The sequence below is a fragment of the Genypterus blacodes genome, unplaced genomic scaffold, assembly GCF_046128005.1.
Source record: "Genypterus blacodes isolate CSIRO-AG114 ecotype Tasmania unplaced genomic scaffold, CSIRO-AGI_Gbla_v1 ptg000036l_1, whole genome shotgun sequence".
NCBI lineage: Eukaryota > Metazoa > Chordata > Actinopteri > Ophidiiformes > Ophidiidae > Genypterus > Genypterus blacodes.
In genome coordinates this window covers 3,704,045-3,724,327 of record NW_027466849.1, presented here as the reverse complement: position 1 = coordinate 3,724,327, position 20,283 = coordinate 3,704,045, and the positions used below count along the sequence as shown (strand labels likewise).

Sequence of the window (20,283 nt, the reverse complement as noted above, 5' to 3'; positions counted from 1 at the left end):
CTACTACATGTGGTGGAGCTCAAAGTTTACACACACATTCTGATTACAGACCGGGGCTCTGATTCAATGTGACGCTGCATGTGGAAGGTTCACTCAGCAAATCAGTCAAAAATGACTGTTTGTTCATGAGGATGTAGATGATGGGGTTGAACACAGTGCTGCTCTTGGCCAGGATGGACGGAACCACGGCGGCCACTGGCGTGATGAGGCACGGCTGGCCAAAGGTCACCATCATGGCCACCACGCCGTACGGCATCCAGCGCAGCAGGTAACAAGCCACCATGATGACCACCATGAATAGGATGTTGAACTCTCAGCGCCGCGCCCCCGTCCGACGAATCAGGCCGACCTGCAACAAAACATAGGAGTTTAAACGCCTCTAGTGTGGCTTCAATACAATAAAGGACTTTCGTGACAGACATGGGCAAGACAAGATCCAAATAATTTTGGTATGAGTCGCCCCGATGGTGGTGCTGTAATAACCACATTTCTATTTGAATTTCATGCCTCTCTGTGATTGGCTGAGTGTGATTGTGTGTCTCTCTCTGATTGGCAGGCTGTGTCCTCACCTGTTTGACGGCATACAGCAGCCTGCTGTAGCAGTAGACCATCACCAACATGGGTACGCCGAGGCAGAAGACAAACAGACAGATGATGTACGAGTGCGAGCTCGGCGTTCGCTCCGTCCACGTCACAGAGCAACTGGTGCCCGCCCCCTCCAGCCCGTAGCTGCTCCAGCCCAGCAGGGGGGGGCAATGTCCAGAAGAGCGAGTACAGCCAGCACCCGCCCACCGCCAACAGGGGGTGCAGGTGGTCTGGCAGCCTCTTGTTGTGTCGTATGAGAGTATGGACAAAGAGACGAGCGAGACGATTCCTGCAGGAGCAAAAACAAGGAGTTCAATCATACTGAGGAATATCACACCAAGGCTTGGTTGATTGATAAATTCTGAGCCTCCTAGTGGTCAAAACCTGGTTAAAAATGGAGTCAAGTTGGTCTGAATGTTAGGCTGTTGTACCGACTTGTTATCATGGCTCTGCGGTTGAAAACAAATAAACGCTCCTGAAACTGCCAGCTTCACATGTTCCATTCCAACTGTGAACACAAATGAGGGGAATAAGGCTGGATAACAACAGGACCCACTCCAGACCAGTTTGGAACCTTTTCCAGTCACTTTAAACTCTATACACTCTAAAGTTTAGTCCAGTTGATGGAGTTTTGGTTTCTCTGCTCCACTCTGTAGTCTATACACATACACACAATACATACAGCGTGACCAGCGTGACCAGCGTGATCTTGAGTAAACCCTTGATCCTGAGAGAAATCCTGTGAGGCGTTCACTGACCAACATGTGACTCTGTAATCTGACATTAATCCAAGTGGGAACAACACCTCTGAAAAAAAAAGACTTGAAACTCAACCGGTTCACTCATAATAAGTTACTACTTGTTATGCAGATGTGAAGTACAAGAGTTCAAAGTCATTTTAAGGACAAGTACAAGAACAGTCTTTTTTTTGGTGCTTATCTTAAACGCAGTCTGAGTTTATCGCCTCAACGCAGACATTAGTGCGTTTACAAAGCACACCTAGACTGAGAAATCTCTGCTGGCTGGAGGCTACCGCAGGGGGACTCAGAGGTCAGGATGTGACCTTTGGGGAGCAGTAGAGGTCATAACACAAAAACAAATCATGAAATCCAGGGGTGGTTGGCTGATCGTTGTGCTAGCTGTAGTTGTAGTACTAGTAGTTACTATAGTCCAGGCAAAGTAGCGTTTTACGACAGACTAATTGTAAAATAATTTTTTGCAGCTTAGATCATTTCATCATTTCAGTCTTTCCTGCAACTACAGCGGACTACATCTAGTATTTCTGGTGGTGCCGCAGGCTGATTGGTCATTATTGGCATAAATCTCCCATCCAAAACATGCCACCCCCAGTCTTTTGGGTCCATACGTTCACTTCCCCCTTTCCACTCCAGTATTTGGTAAAAGACCTGAAGACTATGGAACTTTGCAGTGGTTGACGTTGGAGAGAGAGTTTGAGGTTCCACTGGAGATGAGTTCTGAGTTACTTTATCACAGAATCGCCTGTATCTCAGCATATCCAGTGATTCATCTTTTCCGCCCCCATACAGTGATACTAAAGCTTTTTCCCCTGCTGCAATGATGATGCCTTTTCCCACATTTTCCTGTGACTGGCTGAACACCTTAGCTTGTTCGAGAAAGCTAGTATCATTCTTTACTTTTTTCAGTGCCATTCCCTTTCCTATGCCAAATAGACGAGACGTAGAATCACAGCCTAAAATGGCATGGATAAAGAGGAGATTGTCACACACCTTGGGACCAAGTAAAATTTAAAATTGATTTTTATTGTGATAGGAGTAAAGGAAAAAATTAAGCCCATGCGGGTATATTTTGGGTAGCCTATATTCGATTAGTGTATAGCTCATTTGCATATTAAAATTCATTTTCAAAGAAACTTGTAAAACAAAAAATTCTAGTTTTCACGGGTACTTTCATTGTGTAAAGTTTCATTTTGATAGGAGTAAAGGAAAAAAATAGCCCCATTGGGGTGTATTGTTGTCTGGCCTGACTGGCACACATCTTGGATTGATGAGAATTAAACATATTTCCTCAACTAGGATTTCTTAGGACTTTTAGTATGTTGTTCTGGACACCTCATAGAAATGATCTATGCTGAAAGAAATTCTTTTACAATAAGTTCTATTTTTGGCTCCAAAATGAGTGGACTGGACTATTATGATAAACAATTTAGCTTCAAAAGGTGATGAAGTTTGTTCCACAATCAAATACTTTGTGGACATTGAAAATGCTGTGCGGGGGAAGTCATTTGAAGACATTTTCAAATCTTGTGCCAGCAACATGCTGCTGGAGCATCCACAAACCCATTATACCCTGGCTGAGACGTTCTTCAGTATTAATGGACAACATGCAGGGAAATACAAGAAGGGAACTGTTAAATGGCTGAAAAGAAATCTCAACACCTACATTGAAAGTGCAGTCCAACGTTTCCCAACCATGTCCCAGGAGAATGTCAAAGCTGTAGTTGCTTGTTTATATGCAGTTTTCTGTGCAGTGGAAGACATCTCAGATGAGCATACACATGCTGTGATCCCCCAACTACTGCGACAACTGGGCCCAACAGAGAGACATGACTGGGCTACACAGGAGCTTGTATTGCAAACACTGTATGTGATGACACAGAAAGCAAAGAGCATGAATGACTGTGATCAGAATTTTACTGAGACGTTTTGCACAGCAGTTGTTCCTTTTGTGTTAGAACAATTCTCCACAACCACCAGATTATTCGCCTATGGAATTTTTGCAAACTTACTTTCAGTGGAACATGCGACTCACATGTTTACATCACTGGGGATCACATCAGTGCCTGATGACATACTTGTATCTGCAGACATGCGAATGATTGACAAGATGAAAGAAGCACTTAGGCGACTGGCAAATCATCTGGGCAGACCACATTCAGAATGTGAAGATTCCACAGCCTTTCCTGGATCCAAGAAGAAGAAGAAGAAGAAGGAAGAACGAGGTGATGTAAATGAAGTCAGTGCTGCTGCTCATGACTCAACATCTGCTGACACACCAAAACCACAGGAATGGCAGCAAGTCAGTGTCAGGTGGAGAGAGAAACTGGAGAAGCTTGTCAACGCTGATGAAAGTACAGTCACCAGGGTAGGAAGCCTTATGTACCTGAGCAATGAAGAATTCCGCATAGCAAAGGGAAGTGACAGAGCTGAAGTCTTCTTGGGGCTGAGAGATGATGGCACTGAGGTTGCAGTAAAGAGAATGTCTAAATGTGACTATCAGGAGCTGAAGAAGGAGGAAGTATTCCTGCAGCTACCAAAGCTCGATCATCCATCCATTGTGCGATACATTGACTTTGTAGAGGATAAGTTCTTCGGTTATCTTGTTCTTCAGCTGAGTGAATACACTTTGGAAGAATGTTTGAAACAAGAAAACAGAAAGCCCAAAAGAAAGACAGAAGTTATTGACCAGGTTCTAAATAGTTTAAAAGCGCTTCATTGTCATGACCCTCGAATTATCCACCGTGACATCAAGCCACATAACGTTTTAATCGGTAAGAAAAAGAAACAAGTGGAGAAAACATGTTGTACATCACTTAATTTGGTCAATGTTGTTGTAAAGTTAATTTACTTTGTCTACACCATTTACCCTGCAGATGTTCAAGAGAGGGCAAGATTAGCTGATTTTGGAATAAGCCGACAATTACAAAGTGGACAAACAACTCAGCGGACATCCAGGGGAGGAACACCATGCTGGATGGCCACAGAGACTCTGGGAAGAGGGAGTAAGACAGATATACCATACAAGAGAAGCAGTGATGTACAGGTCAGTTTAGTTTCTGCAACATAAATGTATTTCATTTAGTGCTGTCAAAGTTAACGCATTAATTTTGGCTATTAATTTTAAACTTTTAATGCATTAAAAAAATGTAACGTAATTAACGTTGTTTTGTTTACTTCCGGTGGTGGCTGAGTAACCTTTGGTCACTTGCACGGGCAACCATTTTTCCTTATTAAAGGAGAGTCTTTGGCGGAAAGATGGCTAAGGACGGACTTTTAGGGGCAAAGTTTATTTTTAAAAAGTTGTCCGACGGCTCGTTGGACATAACCAAGGCAATTTGCACAGTTTGCAAAGCTGCTGAAAGTACCTCCACGGGACCTCGCCAGTCTACACTACAGGAGTGTGGCACTCATGGGCGAATAACGAAACCTGTAAGTGAAAAGTTAAACAATTCCTTGGTTACTTGGATAGTTAAAAACTGCCGCCCAGTTGGCACAGTAGAGGATGATGGACTGAGAGAAGTACTTCGTGTTGCATCGGGAGATACTCTTATAATTTACCCGCGAGAGGAACCGTCGTGTCAAGAATACACACGTTGTATGAGGATGAGAGGGCACAGCGGACGAACATGCTTGAGCATGCAAAGCACATCGCTGTCACAGGCGACCACTGGACGTCTGTCAACAACAATAATTATTTGGGCGTCACAGCGCATTTCATCGATCAAGATTGGACTCTGCAGTCGTTTGCACTTACTGTGAGTAAAACCGAGGAGCGACATTATGCCGAGGCATGTGCTAACCATTTTCTGGATGTTGCAAACGAATGGGTTCGGTTACATTGGAAGTGATGAAGGAACTTAAAATGTCACAGCAACACCTTTTCTAAAGAAAGTCTCTCTGTTTGCAGTGCCAAGGAAGCATCCACCATCGATCTGACTTCATTATTCCCTGATCTTTTCGGGTGTGTATACAAGTTTGCCGAAGAACAAGGATGGAATACAGAACCCCCCATGAAAGAAATGTTCCAAAAGGAAGACAACACCACAGGTGTTGGAACACCATCCATTTGGGGAGGAACTCAGAATGCCAGTTCAAAAGTCTAGCATTAGTTCATCATTTCAAGAGTCTGAAACTGTTGTCTGAAACTGGGTACTGTCGCTGTTCAATATGGACCGCTGTTCAATATGGACCGCTGTTCAATATGGAGGGCAGTCTCTGATGAGACCGACGTCGTACTTGTGTCCTGCCCACAGAGGAAAGGAGAGGTGAAACCGCAGCTGGGTCAGACACGTGGGCGAAACTAGAGCGCTGTGGTGAGCGGCCACGCGCAAGGATCAAAGAGCGCAGGCACGAGTCATACGTTGCAGAGACAACTTTAAAGCTCTGCACAGAGTTAGCAGAGCTAGAGCTGATGGGCGAATCCCAGGCACAGCCACCAGGTGTACACATACAGTGGCGAAGCGATAAAAACATTGCAAGTCAGTCGGTGCGTCAGGGTCGTCTGGGAGCATGCGCGTTATGACAATGAAGTCAGGCGTGCATGTCAAAATCATCGTAAACATCAGATCCCTCCCCAGTAGATTCACTGGACACAACTTAGACAACGTAAATCTGTGTGTAAAGGCTGTTGTGTGACCTGAACATGTCCAGCTGACTTTTGTAGGTGTGGAAACTGGTTCTACTACACAGGAGCCGTTAGCACACATCGATCTAACAGTGGAGGGGCCCCGGGGTAAATGCAAACCAGCAGATGTTTGTATGACAGAATTAGTCGCCCCAGAATCAACAAGAAACTCAACATTAGAACCTTCAATACACAGAGTTACAGTAGGAAAGGCAATATGAGCGTTTGTGTAGAGAAACTGATATTGCAGTGGTGTCTGCTCTGGAGAGCGTGAGGGCAGTTCCTCAAATCGGTCCCTATTCTGAGCAGGCAGTGTATCAGAGCGCCACCTTGTTGTTGGCCAGCGTTGTTGTATTGGCCTCTGTTCTGGCCATCATCGCCTCTGTTGCTCCCCCTGCCCCGTCCACGTCGTGGATGGGGGCAGTCGCGTCGCCAGTGTCTAGTGACAGTTGAAGTATTCATCCGGCCCCACTTGGGCTCTGGGCTGGCCACCTCGTCCTCTTCCTCCCCTGCGTTGTTGTCCACGTCGTCCCCCTCTGTCTCCGAAGCCACGCAGGAAAGAGGCAGTTTCTGTCTGGGCTTGGAGTGCAGACAGCGTTAGCGTCTCTGTTTTGTCACGTCTCTTTTCTTTCCGTTCGTTTTCTGCAGCTTCAGCATGGCGGGCGTGGAGGACACATAGTTCCAGGCGGTTGTGGCCCCAATCGTTCACCGATGGACCAGCAGACGGCCATTACATGCCTCTCCCAGGGCCTGGCGTCGTCCCAGGCGGGTTCCTGGGCTCGGAGAGTCTGATAATCTGCAACTTCAACGGTTACCTGGATTTCAGCATACCTGGTGGGACCCAGGTGGAGGAGGAGAAGCCTTCTCATCTCATCCCCTGTGGGTCTCCAGCAGCGGCAGAAATTCAGGACAGCAGCGCTCAACAAGTTTCCCCCTCTCTCGGGAGATGGCCAGTCTTTGCTTGCTTCTCTGAGGTCATTGTCCATGTGCCGGAGCACTAAAACGGGGTGGGCGGCGTCTTGGCTGGGAAATTCGATCATGGGTGCTTGGAGTGACTCACCAGGGGACTCACCAGGGTCAGCGCCTCGGGTCCGTGGCGGGGTGGTGTTGACACTCGCCAGTGTGGACGGTTGAGTGCGCCAGCCGAGACATAGGCAGGGTTGCCCGGATCTGAGGGTCCTTTCTTTCAGAAGATTCTTTGCCAAAAAAAAAAAGACAATAAAGTTTATAAATCGGCCTATGGTTGATCTCAACGCTCATTCAGCCTCCACACTAAGCAATGTCTATTGTGTTGGAAGGTAAGAACAGTTAAACGTGTAACCCACCTGATGACAGAGAGCAGAAAGATGAGTCCATCTCTGCCTCTGTCTCTGAGAGATCACTGTCCATAGCTTCTAGCACTTCCTCTGAAAAGCAGGGATAACAAAACCAAATATGACATGAAAAAAAGACATTTACTGTAAAATAAATAAATATACAGTATATAGATATATGTATTTTCTTTACCATCGGGATCGATTTGGATTTGGTCCAGGCTCATTCCCCTGAAGTCTGACAGTCGGCCTTGTTTCAGGGCAATTAGCACTTTGCTGACTTTAGCCAACTCCAGCGTACCTTCAGGTAGTCTATAGTACTGCCTATGGACCCAGATGTCGTGGCCAAGAAAATTTGCAAGTATGTCCATCTCATTATCTTTCAGGTTTATGACCGTGGACAGTATAGATACGTGCTTTCTCAACTTGGTTGAGGACAGAGTTTCAGGATGCTTGGCCCCACATTCCCTTGCAATCTGTCTGATGGCATCTGATCCCCTTAAGTGAGTCTCTGCTTCAGGTCTGGAGAAGAAAAAGGGATTTTCATCAGGCACACCACAGGCCCGCCGATGTGCAATCAAGAGTTCCATTGAAGAGAGCATGTCTGGAGTTAGATGAAGGATGGGAACTTTCCTGTTTCTTTTCCCTCTTATTTTAATCCGCTGAAAATGCTGGCAAAGCTTTTGCTCCAACTCTGAAAGTCCTTGTGCCAAATCTGAATGGACTCCTGAAGTGTCTCTTAGGGTGAATGCACTAAGCGGCATCTTTGACACCTCACCCTCTCTTCTGCGATTAAACAGAATCACCTCACAAAGAGTCAAACTGGCCAGCTTGGACCAGTTTTTCTTATGAGGATCATTCTTAGGTCTGTTTTGGTATTCTGGTCTGCACTTATCAATATGCATATGCATGTTCTTCACATCCTCAGTGAAAGGGAGGAGCTGTTTTTTACTGTAAACTCTGGCACCATCTTTCTTTTTTTGCAGCTTCATTACTGACACATTTCTCAGGTTTGTATCAGAGTTTTTACTTTCTACTTTTCTGCTATTGTCTTGACCTGAAGAAGGACTGGGCCACCTCTTTCTTTTATAAGTCCTCTGTGACGTCTTCTGTTTCTTCAGTTTCACCAATGGAACCTTGCTTACTAGATCGTGAGAACCCTCTGAACTGCTCCCATGTGTTGAGGCTCGAATATATTAATCACTACTGCTTTATAGTGTCTTCTGGTCCTTCAGACACCTTGGAGATTGATTCCAGGTATTCTTTGGTAAGCTGGAAATGAAATAGACAAGACGCTTATAGCTAAATTATCTGCAAGAAACATTAACCAGGTATGTAAATCTTACATTGTCTATGAGACCCCCTTAAAACCTGGGCAACTGAACCTGACAATCAATCTTTGTGTGCAATACAGGGTTAGAGTTAGGGTAAGGTACTGTCAGAGTTGTGTTAACAGCTACAAGGTTAATAGAGGTAAATTCCACTGACTATTTTATTTACCAAAGGATTATTTGGAATGAATGTCTCGGGATTTGGCTGGCAATTTTCTAAGTTTTTCTTCTTGTCAACAAATCTCAATGTTTTTAATAGATTTTTTACAACAACAGAGTCGTATGGCACAGAAGAATAAGATGTTAGTAGATGAGTTCATTGTTGCTTTGCATCCAAACACGAGATTTGTTGAAAAGAGGGAAAATATAGAAAATTACCAGAATTATCCTTTATGTTTATTTCTCTTGTAAAAGTTAAGTGTCCCGCTACTTTTCATTATGCAAACTTACAAATATGCTGTCAGTTCTTCTCAGGGGTGGTACATCTGGGTCATCACTAACACCAGAGCGTGAACTTCCAGGGGTGCACATCTCTGTGTCGCTCTCATAACCTGGGCTTATTTCCTATGGGGGGAAAAACAATATAATGGACTGGCAGAAGCAGTTACTGTAATACATTGAAAAAGGATATGAAACACGATTTGTAACTTCCAGAGCATTTGTCGAAAGAGGACTTATTTCCTACAATGCAAAATCATTCACTACTTGCTCGTGTTTTAAGAACAGCCCATACTTATGAACCTTTGTGGTGTGGAGTAAAGGTACATGCTAACAACACAGCTGTGAATGCATGGTTGGGATCATGTTTGCTGGTATTTCTGTGTGTTGGAACAATGACAGCTTAACTCACTCTGACACAAACCTGCACATTATGAAAAAGCTAAGGAGCTGCAGACAAGCAGATATCAACTCCCAAATGCAGTAGATTTTCCTAGAAGTAAGAATAGGAAAAGTAAAATGGTTGGTTGCATGAACAAAGGAACTCGCTCTCTGGTAACCTAGCAATGTAGGGAGTGATACGCTAACAGCCAATCATGCAACAGTATCAAGTTTGGTTGCGCCATCTCGTTGTCTCGTGTTTGATTCTTCAATAACAGAACCGGCGTGGAGTGAGGAATAGAAAATGAGTGCCGCAGCGAGCAAGGATTGTTGATGAAACAGGAAAGTCAGCCCGCCAGTATGGTGTTTTTTTGGATTTTATAAGTCTGACCGTAGTCAGACCAATGTTGTCTACAAATTATGCAAGACCGTCGTCCCCACTAGATGTCGATCGGGCCGCAATTTTCTGTCCGAGCCTGGCCCGCGTAGAGCAGTAATCAAACCCGACCCGAGCCCGACAGGCATTTAGATATTTATGTCCGAGCCCGACGCAGTTAAAATCTAATGACACATTTACGTTTGTGTGGAAAGCCCGCTTTTATTAAGCAACTGCAAGAAGTACAGATGAGCGCATCAGTGCACACTGGGCAACAAGCGCGCGTAAACACAGGCGCACTGTTTTACATTTAAAATGTTCAATGCCTTATCGCGTTGATGTGACCGGACCCGAACCCGAGCATTATTTCTAAATATTTGTCCGAATCCGGCCCGGTCCGTGGGGTACCGTCATGTCCCGGCGGTGGCCATTAATATATTTTTCTCCTGGTCCTTATTTTAAATAGGTCGTAAAAAATATCAATAATAATCGATATCGACCAATATGAAACACTTATATCGTGATACAGTTTTCAGCCATATCGCCCAGCCCTAATATGGAACAAGCTAAAAGTGCTTGACACTTACCCAAGTCTTGGAAACTGTAAGTAGCTCAGATGAACGTTCTGAGGGCTAAAAAATAGACAGAGGACACATGTATTACCATTTCTCCAGAACATGAGGTTTATGAAGAGCTTAAGAACATGGTGTTTTTATGTATGATATATGTGTATCAAAATAATGAAAAGGTTAGCATTGGATATAGTGTATCAACATTAAGAATTGCATCAACAATTCTCTGTCTCTCCCTCAGCCCTTTCTAATTGTTTCACTGTTGGCTATGAAATGGTCTGTTTGCATCAAGGAGAGCGAGAATAAGAGAAGAAAGAGATACACACCCAGAGATACAGATAGAGTGTGAGAAAGAGAGAGTGGGAGAGAGAGGAAGCGTAAGAAAAAGTGTGTGTAAGAGGCCCCATTGAAAAGACAGGTCAGTCTTTGTATAAAATCAGATTTTTGGATGTTTGTATGAATATTGTATCACATTTGAAATCAGAGCCCCATCATCATTACTGGTGTTTGGTGTTTTACATATTCCATGTCCTTGGAGCAGTTTTGATGATGCTCCATCAGGCGTTGTAAGAGTGCCTTCCGCCTGGTGGATTGTGCACTCTGTCTGCAGGAAGCAAAACAGTTGATGAAACATCTGTATACCTAGAAATGCATTAAACTTCAAATGAAAATATCTATAATTTAAGGGGTAACCAGCCACTCTACAGTTAACCTGGTAATGTTAGTTAATAAAAATGTATCCTGTACACAGCTGGAGATTAAGGAAATCAAGTCCATGCTTAAACCTATTCAGAGAAATCCCCCCTACTAAAAAGGTTGTTATACAGATGATAAACTGGCTCAAGTTCATGAAGCTTTTATCAGTGTGTTTACCTGCACTTAATTAACCAGGTTACAGTGGCTTTCTCCAGTCAGCTGATTTCTTAACTATCATGAACTGTCAACAAGAAGCCTCTGATTTCTCTGCCATGTGTGCAGGTAACCGGGTTTCTAACCGCCTTCTTCTTTCAAACCGCGGTGCTGTCTCTCGCTCTGCAGCGCGTGCAGAGCGGCAGACAGCTGACAGTTGAAGGCAGACAGCTCTGCCTTCAACACCATCATCCCCTCACTGCTGCAGGACAAGCTCTCCCAGCTCCATGTGCCCAACTCCACCTGCAGGTGGATCACATACTTCCTGACTGACAGGAAGCAGCACGTGAAGCTGGGGAAACACGTCTCTGCCTCACGCTCCATCAGCACCGGTTCCCCTCAAGGCTGTGTTCTTTCCCCTCTGCTCTTCTCCTTATACACAAACCACTGCACCTCCAGTCATCAGTCAGTCCAACTCCTGAAGTTTGCGGACGACACCACCCTCATTGGACTCATCTCTGATGGGGACGAGTCTGCCTACAGGCAGGAGACTGACCGTCTGGTGAATTGGTGCAGGCGTAACAATCTGGAGCTTAATGCTCTGAAAACAAAGGGGAGATGGTAGTAGATTTCCGACTGAACGCAGCCCCACCCGCCCCCATCACTCTGTGTGACTCCCCAGTTGACACTGTGAAGTCCTTTCGTTTCCTGGGATCCATCATCTCCCAGGACCTCAAGTGGGAGCTCAACATCAGCTCCCTCACCAAAAAAGCCCAGCAAAGGATGTTCTTCCTGCAGGAGCTGAAGAAGTTCAGCCTGCCAAAGACATTGATGGTACGCCTTTACTCTGCCATCATTGAGTCCATCCTCACCTCCTCCATCACCGTCTGGTTCGCTGCAGCCACTGCCAAGGACAAGGGCCGGCTGCAGCGTATCATCCGCTGTGCCGAGAAGGTGATCGGCTGCAACCTGCCGTCCCTCCAGGACCTGTACGCCTCCCGGACCCTGAAGCGGGCAGGCAAGATCCTGGCCGACCCCTCCCACCCTGGACACAAACTGTTTTTAACCCTCCCCTCTGGCAGAAGGCTGAGGTCCATCAGGACCAAAACCTCACGCCACAAATCCAGCTTCTTCCCCTTGGCAGTGGGCCTCATCAACAAGGCCCGGGTCTTCCACTGACTCCACAATAAACCCCTGCACTTTCACTTTATTTAACAGTAGTCTTAAGTTAACTTATTTCAATAATCCCCTGCACGTTTTTTAACACCTTATTCATCAGCACTCATTTAGTTAACTTATTTAATTTAATTTAGTGTGTTTTTAATTTAAGTATTCACCAAGCTGCTGTTTGTACATGTTGTTTTATGTTGTTTTATATGTTGTCTTCTGTTGTCTTTTTCTATATGTTATACAGTATGTTCGCACACAGAACCACAGCAAATTCCTCTTAAGTGCAAACTTAATTGGCAAATAAAGTGATTCTGATTCTGAAAATATGCAGCTTATATGATATAGACAGTTTCACACTTTGTCAGGAAAATGACTTCACCGGTGCAATTGCACACACCGCAATACCATCTATGACCACTGGCGCACACACAGAGTAGTGAAAATCAATTCTGTGGGGACCACTTTTTTTTTTTTTAAAGAAAACTGCACCAGGCATATCAGCTGACTGTTTTCTATTGATTGCAATGCTCGTGCCCGTGGGGACCAGCATTCGGTCCCCACGGGAAATGTTGGTCCCCAGGGCGTGAGTGATATGTCAGGTCATGGACCCCACCAGGTTAGAAAAACGCGCGCTGTTATTGTTGACAGAACAATAACAGAAAATGCTGAGCCAATTTATAAATTCCAATCAAGATCCTCCCATAACATTTGATCAAGTCCAAACCCTCCAACTTCTCCATGTGGTTCAGAAGTTTCCTAGGTGGTAAAAGGTTCCATTTCCATTGACCAATAAACTGAATTTGATGTGGAAAATACTCCCGTTTAAGAATTTACACTTTGTTTAAACACAGCACGAGAAATAAAAATCAGCTAACAAGTCTGTTTTTTTTACCATAACATTTAATAAATAACAAGCATTTGGAAAAAGAAAGGCTTAAGTCTGAATTTCCTAGACACAAGTATGAAAAATGTCAAGCTACCAAGAGAGGATTTCACACAACGACGAGTAGAAGTGCTGCTCCTCGGCATGGAAAGGAGCCCACGAGGAGGCTCGGGCATCTGATCCAGAGGAGCCGCTTGGACGCCACCTGAGGGAGGAGTACCAGGCCCGTCTGTCTGGGCGGGGACCCAGAAATGTGCGGGGAATACGCTGTAGGGATCGTATAACTGGCCAAGGGATGTCTTAGTTTCCCTTGAAAAACATTGGGGCAACATTGCTCAGCACGCTGCCTCTGAGACCCGGACCAGGATAAAGGAGAAGTGATGAATGGATCATCTAAGGATAATTCAGCCTGTTCATCTCTGTCTTTACTAATTTAAAAATGGCATGCACCAATATGGAGAACCAGCAAGAGAATTTATCCAGATGAGAAAAGTCCAACAAAGCTCATTCCTCGTCCTCTTCTCCTAACTAACTAACTAACAAATTCAGCTAAGTAAGGAAGAACTTTGAAGGCTTTAAATGAATCCATGTTTGCACAGTGTGGACTTGCTTATTGGGTGTTGCTGTGTTTTATGCAGTCACTATTAAACTGCTGTGGGTTACCATGGAGACAAACGAGACGGAGCAGAGTTTATGTTGCCCGGCTTTGAATGGGAACAACTGGAGCAGCTAATGGTGAAACTGTGGACTCAAAACAAGAGGGAATGATAAGGTCCCCTGAGTTTAGGCACAGAGCTGAGTGGTAGAGTTTGTAACATCTTGTTTTCCAGGCCCCACTGAGTTCTAATAACACAGGAGGGCAACAAGGGAACCAGGCAACACAGACTGGAGCCATGAGACCCCACATGGGAACGACAGCAATAAGAAAAACACACACTACATACACTGAACCCGCAATGTGTTTCCATGAAATGTCATACAAAATTAAGGTTTTACAGGTTTGGTAACAAAATTTCCCTCATTGATAGTGGAAATTAAAATCAATCTTCATTTAGAAAGATTTCACACAACGTTACTTTTGGCATTCAAAATTATGCAATGATGTCATTGTCAATAATAAATATTGATAAAGATATAAAAGATTGTTGTGCATGGCTACATAAGAGTGCAGGTGATCATTGAAAAAGTGAGAAGATGAGATTGTTCCAGAATAGAGCTTCTAATAACCGTTAGTTACCAGTCCATCCTGGATGTTGGGCCTGAGGCCAGACGTGAGCTGGGCCTGGATCCCTGCAGCCTCCTGCCCAGGCTGAAGCCGTTCTCCCAGGGCTCTGTGCTCTCTCCACTGGCCCTGCTGACAAATACTGTGGGAGGCTGAGTGGAGGCCATCTCAAACCTTAGTGCTGCAGGGGTCTTATGACCGTGAGTCTTCCTCTTAGTCCTGGGCAGGGGGGAGGGCAGGGGGAATGCTGGGATTGCTCTATGCGAGCATGTGGAGGCGTCTCCAGCTGCAGTGGATGAAGAGCCCAACCTGGCCAGAGCCACTGGGATCTCCTCCATTGACTCTGCCGAGTCAGAGTGGTACTCTGCAAGGGGAGCGGCAGCCAGGACAGAGCTGGAGCTGGCGACCAAAGGGGGCAGGGACGCCCTCAGAGGGAATGCTGGGAAGGGAAGCTGCTGGCTCAGGGAGGCCGAAGACACGGTGCTGGGCTCTGCTAAAAGGACCCCAGAAGAACACAACATTAGTACAGAGCAGCAAGAACATTGGGAGTAGAGGCTCTAGAGCCTCTACTCGAACGTTTTTCGCACCAGTGTGTGTTGTGTTGTGTGCGTGTGTGATTACCAGGTTGGGCTGTGCTAGGGCGGTGCTCCCTGGTGACCTCTACTGGTACTTTGCGGATCCTCTTTTTCTTTTTCTGGACGGGCACAGTAGACATTTCAGCAATTGAAAGGATTTTACACAGCTTCAATGTGCAGAGTGAAGTGAAGCACACACTTGTGAGAGGTTGCGTGTGTGTGTGTGAGTGTCAGTCACCTGTGTGCGTCGGTGTGGGTGTGTTGCTGCTTTCAGCTCTGCAGAAACGGTGGCCAGAGCTTCTTCCTCCACAATAGGACTGGATGCACCCATTCTGCCATTAACAAGGAAACAGACCCACACACACACACACACACACACACAGAGAAACATACAAATTAATTTAACAAAGCAGGGGAAGAAATTGGAACAACATATCATGTGGAAGATGTCTGTCTCACAGGACAAACAGCCACTGTGTTATTTATGAAGAACTTCTGTTAGACTAATGCACACTGCTGCTCTCCTCCCGCCAGCTCCGCACGCACGCACGCGCACACACACACACACACACACACACACACACACACACACACACACACACACACACACACACACACACACACACACACACACACACACACACACACACACACACACACACACACACACACACACACACACACACACACACAATACAGTTTTCTTCTCGGAAGTCACGGCTAAAGAATTTCACTTTGTGTGCTTTGTTTTCAGCAAAGACAACGGTGTCCATGGCGATGGAGGTCCAGACTCATTGTGTTATGAAATGGCAGTAGCGGGCTGTTTACCGTGTCTTATGAAACACGTCAGGGCCCCGGTCACTCTGCGGCTCTGACCGCAGCCAATCACAACAAGCCGCAGACTAAATCTGGCCCGCCGCCCTGGCTGAGCTGGATCCCCCGTTGGCGTCTAACCGTTACCTGGAGGTCTGGAATCAATTAGGGCTGCCAGCTTTTGACGAGGTGCCTTAACTTTCCCTGATGTCGAGACCAGGATCAGACCATCAACCGAGGAGGGGAGCTGAGACTTACTTTGTGTCCCCACGCACAGCCACAGGGGCGACTTCCTCCACCTCCATCTCGGGGTTGGTGTAGCCCAAAGTCCAGGAGTAGTTCACATCCTAACCCATTATAACAAAAAGCCAAGCAAATACAAGTTAGACTACATCCATGTTTATGCTGTGTGCTTTAATGTACAGTGTTTTGTATTCTCATTATAACTATAGCGACACTTTGACCTTTCCTGATGTGCTTGAATAAACTTGAGAGGATGTTACCTTGATGAGGTTCACTGTGGGAATCCTTGTCTCTTTCACAGATCCTGCCCTGCTGCTGTCTCTGCTGTCCTGACGGTGGCGCTGCCGTACAATGTACTCATAGGTGCTCAGTCTGTTCCACACTGTGAGGGAAAACACAGTCGCACATGAATACACAATCAGACACACACACACACACGCACACACGCACACACGCACACACGCACACATACGTTTTCTGATCATATCCTTAGCGTCCTGCGTAGCGCTATCTCTTATTTTTAAGTCCATGTGATGATTTCTGTTGACACATTTCTATACATATTGGATTATTTGGTACAAACAGTCGTCAGTCTGTTTGTATCTGGGTACAGGTGGAAGGAAGCAGCAAAGGTCAAAACAGACAGACAGGCAGACAGGTGGTGTCTCACTGAGGTAGATGTGGAAGCAGAGCAAGTGGCAGAGCAGGACGAAGGACAGAAGACCCAGAGCGATGGTGATGGCCGCCAGTACGGGAATCACCGATGCTGCTGTGCTGACCGGAGCCAACGGCAGAAAGAGAAACCAGGCTGATGTATCGTTCCTGCCTGCAGGACACACACGGATACGTGATGACATAAATGAAGTCACCTATACAGACATTAGATAGATGTGTGAGAGCGGGTGTGTGAGAGCAGCAGTGACACAGTGTAAATTCAGCCTGTGCACATATTGTGATGGGGAAAGGGAACATACCTTCTACAGCCTCTCTGACAGCTGTTTGCTGTGACAGACACAAAGGGGTCAGGGGTCAGGGGTCAGGCGTCGTAGCTCACCTTGGAAGTATTTGTCAGTACGGAGTTTGGTCGGATCGAGAAAAAACTCCATGAAGACGTAAGAGGCCATGACCAGAACAAGACAGATGCCCAGCAGAGCAGAAATCACACTGTAGAGGAAGGGCCTGCACACAACACACACACACAACACACAGAATACACAGTACATGAAATATGATGAAAAATCACAAAGGTAATTCTGGAGAGAGAGATATTAGAGAGAGAGAGAGCGCGAGAGAGAGCGAGAGCGAGAGCGAGAGCGAGAGAGAGAGAGGATTGTGAATTTAAGCACAAAACAAATGGATGAGGCCTTGTTGATGATATTGTTACTCACTTGTAATTCCTGCTTCCTACGCAGTTGTTGAGCCACCGACAGTGATGGTCAAAGTCAGACACACATTTGTTACAGGCACTGCAGTGCTTCGACTTGGGCCCCCTGCAACATCAACAACAACAACAAGAGGAAGTCACAGTAAGCATACTTGATTGATAAAACACCTTATGCACCCTAGGAGCACACAACAAAAAGACACCATCATTTTAAAAAGAAGCCAGTGTAAAGACATTTAAGGAATAAACCGTCTGATTAAGAGATTCACTGATACAGGAAGGATACATGAAGTTTGTGTTACTCACACATCCACCTCACAGAGGTAGCAGTGGCGGTTCTCAATGACGTGGGCGTGCTTGGTGCGGTCAAACACTGGGACCGGTCCTTTGGTGGTCTTGGTGCGGACGTTGTCGTCGGCCGGGTCCACGGACACGGCCATGATGTGGACACACAGGTGACACACGAACATGATGCTCGTACACTGAGAGAATGCTCAGGATGAAACACTTGAACGTCATTCCACCATGAAACATGTTATCTGTGATGGGATGATTCGTTTTGGGACACAAATATATTCATGCAATCCAATGCACAACTTCACCAGAACTCCCACAGGTTCCTCGTATTATTATCTAAATAATGCGTAGGAATCTTCCGTTTGTCAGTGGTTCAGTCCTGTGTGCAGGATAATCCAAATCAGAAATGAGATCTGATGGCGCAGCTCACATAAGTTCACCCCCTAAAAAAAGTGTAACTGCAGCCAAAGCTGTTTATTGGCCAGTATGTGTGTGTTTGTGAGTGTGACAAAGATCTGAATTTCTTTCTTGGGCGTGTTGGTACAGGCATGTGTGGCTGTGGATCTGATTCATGTCTGATCTGTGGCTGTGTGTCACTCATCATCACCATTCAGTGTGATATCAAAGAGCTACGCCAGATTGGAACATTGTAGCAAGATCTCTACTGGTTGACCTCTACAGCCACACAGTAAACCATCAGAGCCAACTCTACTGGTGAACGCCTGTGGTTGGTAGCGCTGGAGCTGTGATTGTTCAATTGAAGGATACAATGTACCCTGCCGGGATCCAGTGAGTCGGCAGCAGCGGGATGAACGCGCTGAAGCCGACGATGGCGAAATAGATGTAGAGCATCCAGGCTAGGATCTGGAAAGGATGAGGCGGCCAGCTCCAGCCATTGGTCCGAGAGCAGAGGGGCACATCGGCTCTGCGAGTGTCGTCCTCACTAACTGGTGCCGTTCGATTTGGATTCCTATTGCACACGTCCATAGAGGAGGATCACCTTCTAAGAGAGGTGGAGAGAAACACACGCACGCACGCACGCACGCACACACACACGTTTTCTGATCATATCCTTAGCGTCCTGCGTAGCGCTATCTCTTATTTTGCTCCATGTTCAGATTTGGTAAACATTTAACAGCATTTGTTAAACCTGAGAGATTGAATATTGTCTGCTACACAACAGCAAATGTCTTTAATGAAGAGGATTGTTTTCCAATGGAATTAGCAGTAATATTGTTATTGCGGGTAGCAAAATCTGTAATATTTCACAGTTGTGGTTGATTCAATGCGTTTCATTTTCAATTATTGCAGAAACCGGAGCGCTTTTAAATTCTTGCGGGCCTGTAAACCTCTGCCCGGGGTGTGTGTGAAGCCCCGACAGGAGCAGCTGGGTTCGGCAGCTCACCTGCTATCCGCTCCGCAGCATCCCCGTTCGTTCACCCAGCACCGAGTGTTCGAGTCGGGATGTTAGCTGACGACCATCCGGGAAAAGAGCAGCAGTTGACCTAGCTGCTTGCAGCTAACCTGCTACGTGCAGCTGCAGTTCAGCCATTTCCTGCCTTGTCGGAGGTAAATGTACAGGTGTCTGATAAGGTAGCTGAATTACAGCAATTTAGCAGCAACCACGTTTGTATTAGCGGCTGGTTAGCGCAACAATCTGCTGCAGATCAGACCGTTATGCCGCTAGCCAGCGCTAGCCTCGTTATCTGCACACGGCTGGTAGCCCCCATTCTAATGCGACCCCTAACGGGAAGATATAAAGCGACGCCCGTACGAGGCTGAAACCAAAGTTTAATATTTAAAGTGATCGGGAATTATATTAATAATTTATTATCCGCTGGTATATCCGCTCGCCGTTAGATACAGTTGCTATCCCGTTAGCTTAATTGCAGCCTGGGGGAAAAAAACAGAACCTGCGCTGTACGCTGTTTCCTTGGTAACGCTCCAGGTCCGCTCCTATTGGTCACTAGAGCAGGTCTCGCCCGGAAACTGCAGGAGACTCAAACCAATGAGCTCAAACTCTATTCGTGTTGTAATTACAATGACCAACAGGTGGCGGTATTTACAGACCTATCAGGCGATCACGTCAAACAAAAACAGGAATGTGAATACAAACAATAAACTATGATATAAATAATACATGTTAATAAAAATATAAACTTTAAATAAATATTTATAAGGTATATCTGCACAACCAGATGCAATCCAAACTAAATGTTCTGTTTTTGTTGACATTGTATCACAACTTTATGATGATTTTGGAAGTTTTCTTCAACCCACTTTAAAGAATAGTTTCAAAAACCCCAAATCTATAAAGCAATACAACAGCACAAAATCAGCTTCAAAAATTCATTTAAATAAATGAATAATGTACAGTGCTGTGGTAAAGCTTAGCTTAGTCAATGATTACAGTGTTATTAATGAAAAACCAGCTGATGTAATGAATTCACTTACACGTCTCTTTCTTTT

At 45.6% G+C, this 20,283-nt stretch overlaps 1 protein-coding gene, 1 long non-coding RNA gene and 1 pseudogene across 2 annotated transcripts; all 3 read right to left on the bottom strand.

The window, feature by feature from the left end:
* Positions 1-43: 43 nt before the first annotated feature.
* LOC142996014 (parapinopsin-like) lies at positions 44-1,895 on the bottom strand (annotated as a pseudogene).
* Positions 1,896-8,976: 7,081 nt separating this feature from the next.
* LOC142996124 (uncharacterized) lies at positions 8,977-10,913 on the bottom strand. The gene is made up of 3 exons (XR_012961727.1): positions 10,880-10,913; positions 10,394-10,438; positions 8,977-9,175 (listed from the first exon to the last, which is right to left on the bottom strand). It is a non-coding gene; the product is annotated as an uncharacterized LOC142996124 (long non-coding RNA).
* A 2,401-nt stretch (positions 10,914-13,314) lies between these two features.
* Positions 13,315-19,800, bottom strand: zdhhc1 (zDHHC palmitoyltransferase 1). The gene is made up of 11 exons (XM_076146842.1): positions 19,220-19,800; positions 18,583-18,817; positions 17,824-17,999; positions 17,522-17,623; positions 17,188-17,312; positions 16,804-16,959; positions 16,394-16,515; positions 16,149-16,237; positions 15,316-15,409; positions 15,124-15,196; positions 13,315-14,995 (listed from the first exon to the last, which is right to left on the bottom strand). Exons 2-11 carry the CDS (start codon positions 18,799-18,801, stop codon positions 14,514-14,516), a joined length of 1,638 nt encoding a protein of 545 aa, XP_076002957.1. The 5' UTR covers positions 18,802-18,817; positions 19,220-19,800; the 3' UTR covers positions 13,315-14,513.
* Between the last annotated feature and the right edge of the window lie 483 nt (positions 19,801-20,283).

Excerpts from the sequence above, each read along its gene's own strand:
- zdhhc1 (XM_076146842.1), bottom strand. The coding sequence starts at position 18,801 with ATGGACGTGTGCAATAGGAATCCAAATCGAACGGCACCAGTTAGTGAG. Across the intron at positions 18,000-18,582 it reads GGATCCCGGCAGGGTACATT|TGTACGAGCATCATGTTCGT; the intron begins GTATCCTTCAAT and ends GCATTCTCTCAG. Across the intron at positions 14,996-15,123 it reads CCCTAGCACAGCCCAACCTG|CAGAGCCCAGCACCGTGTCT; the intron begins GTAATCACACAC and ends GGGTCCTTTTAG.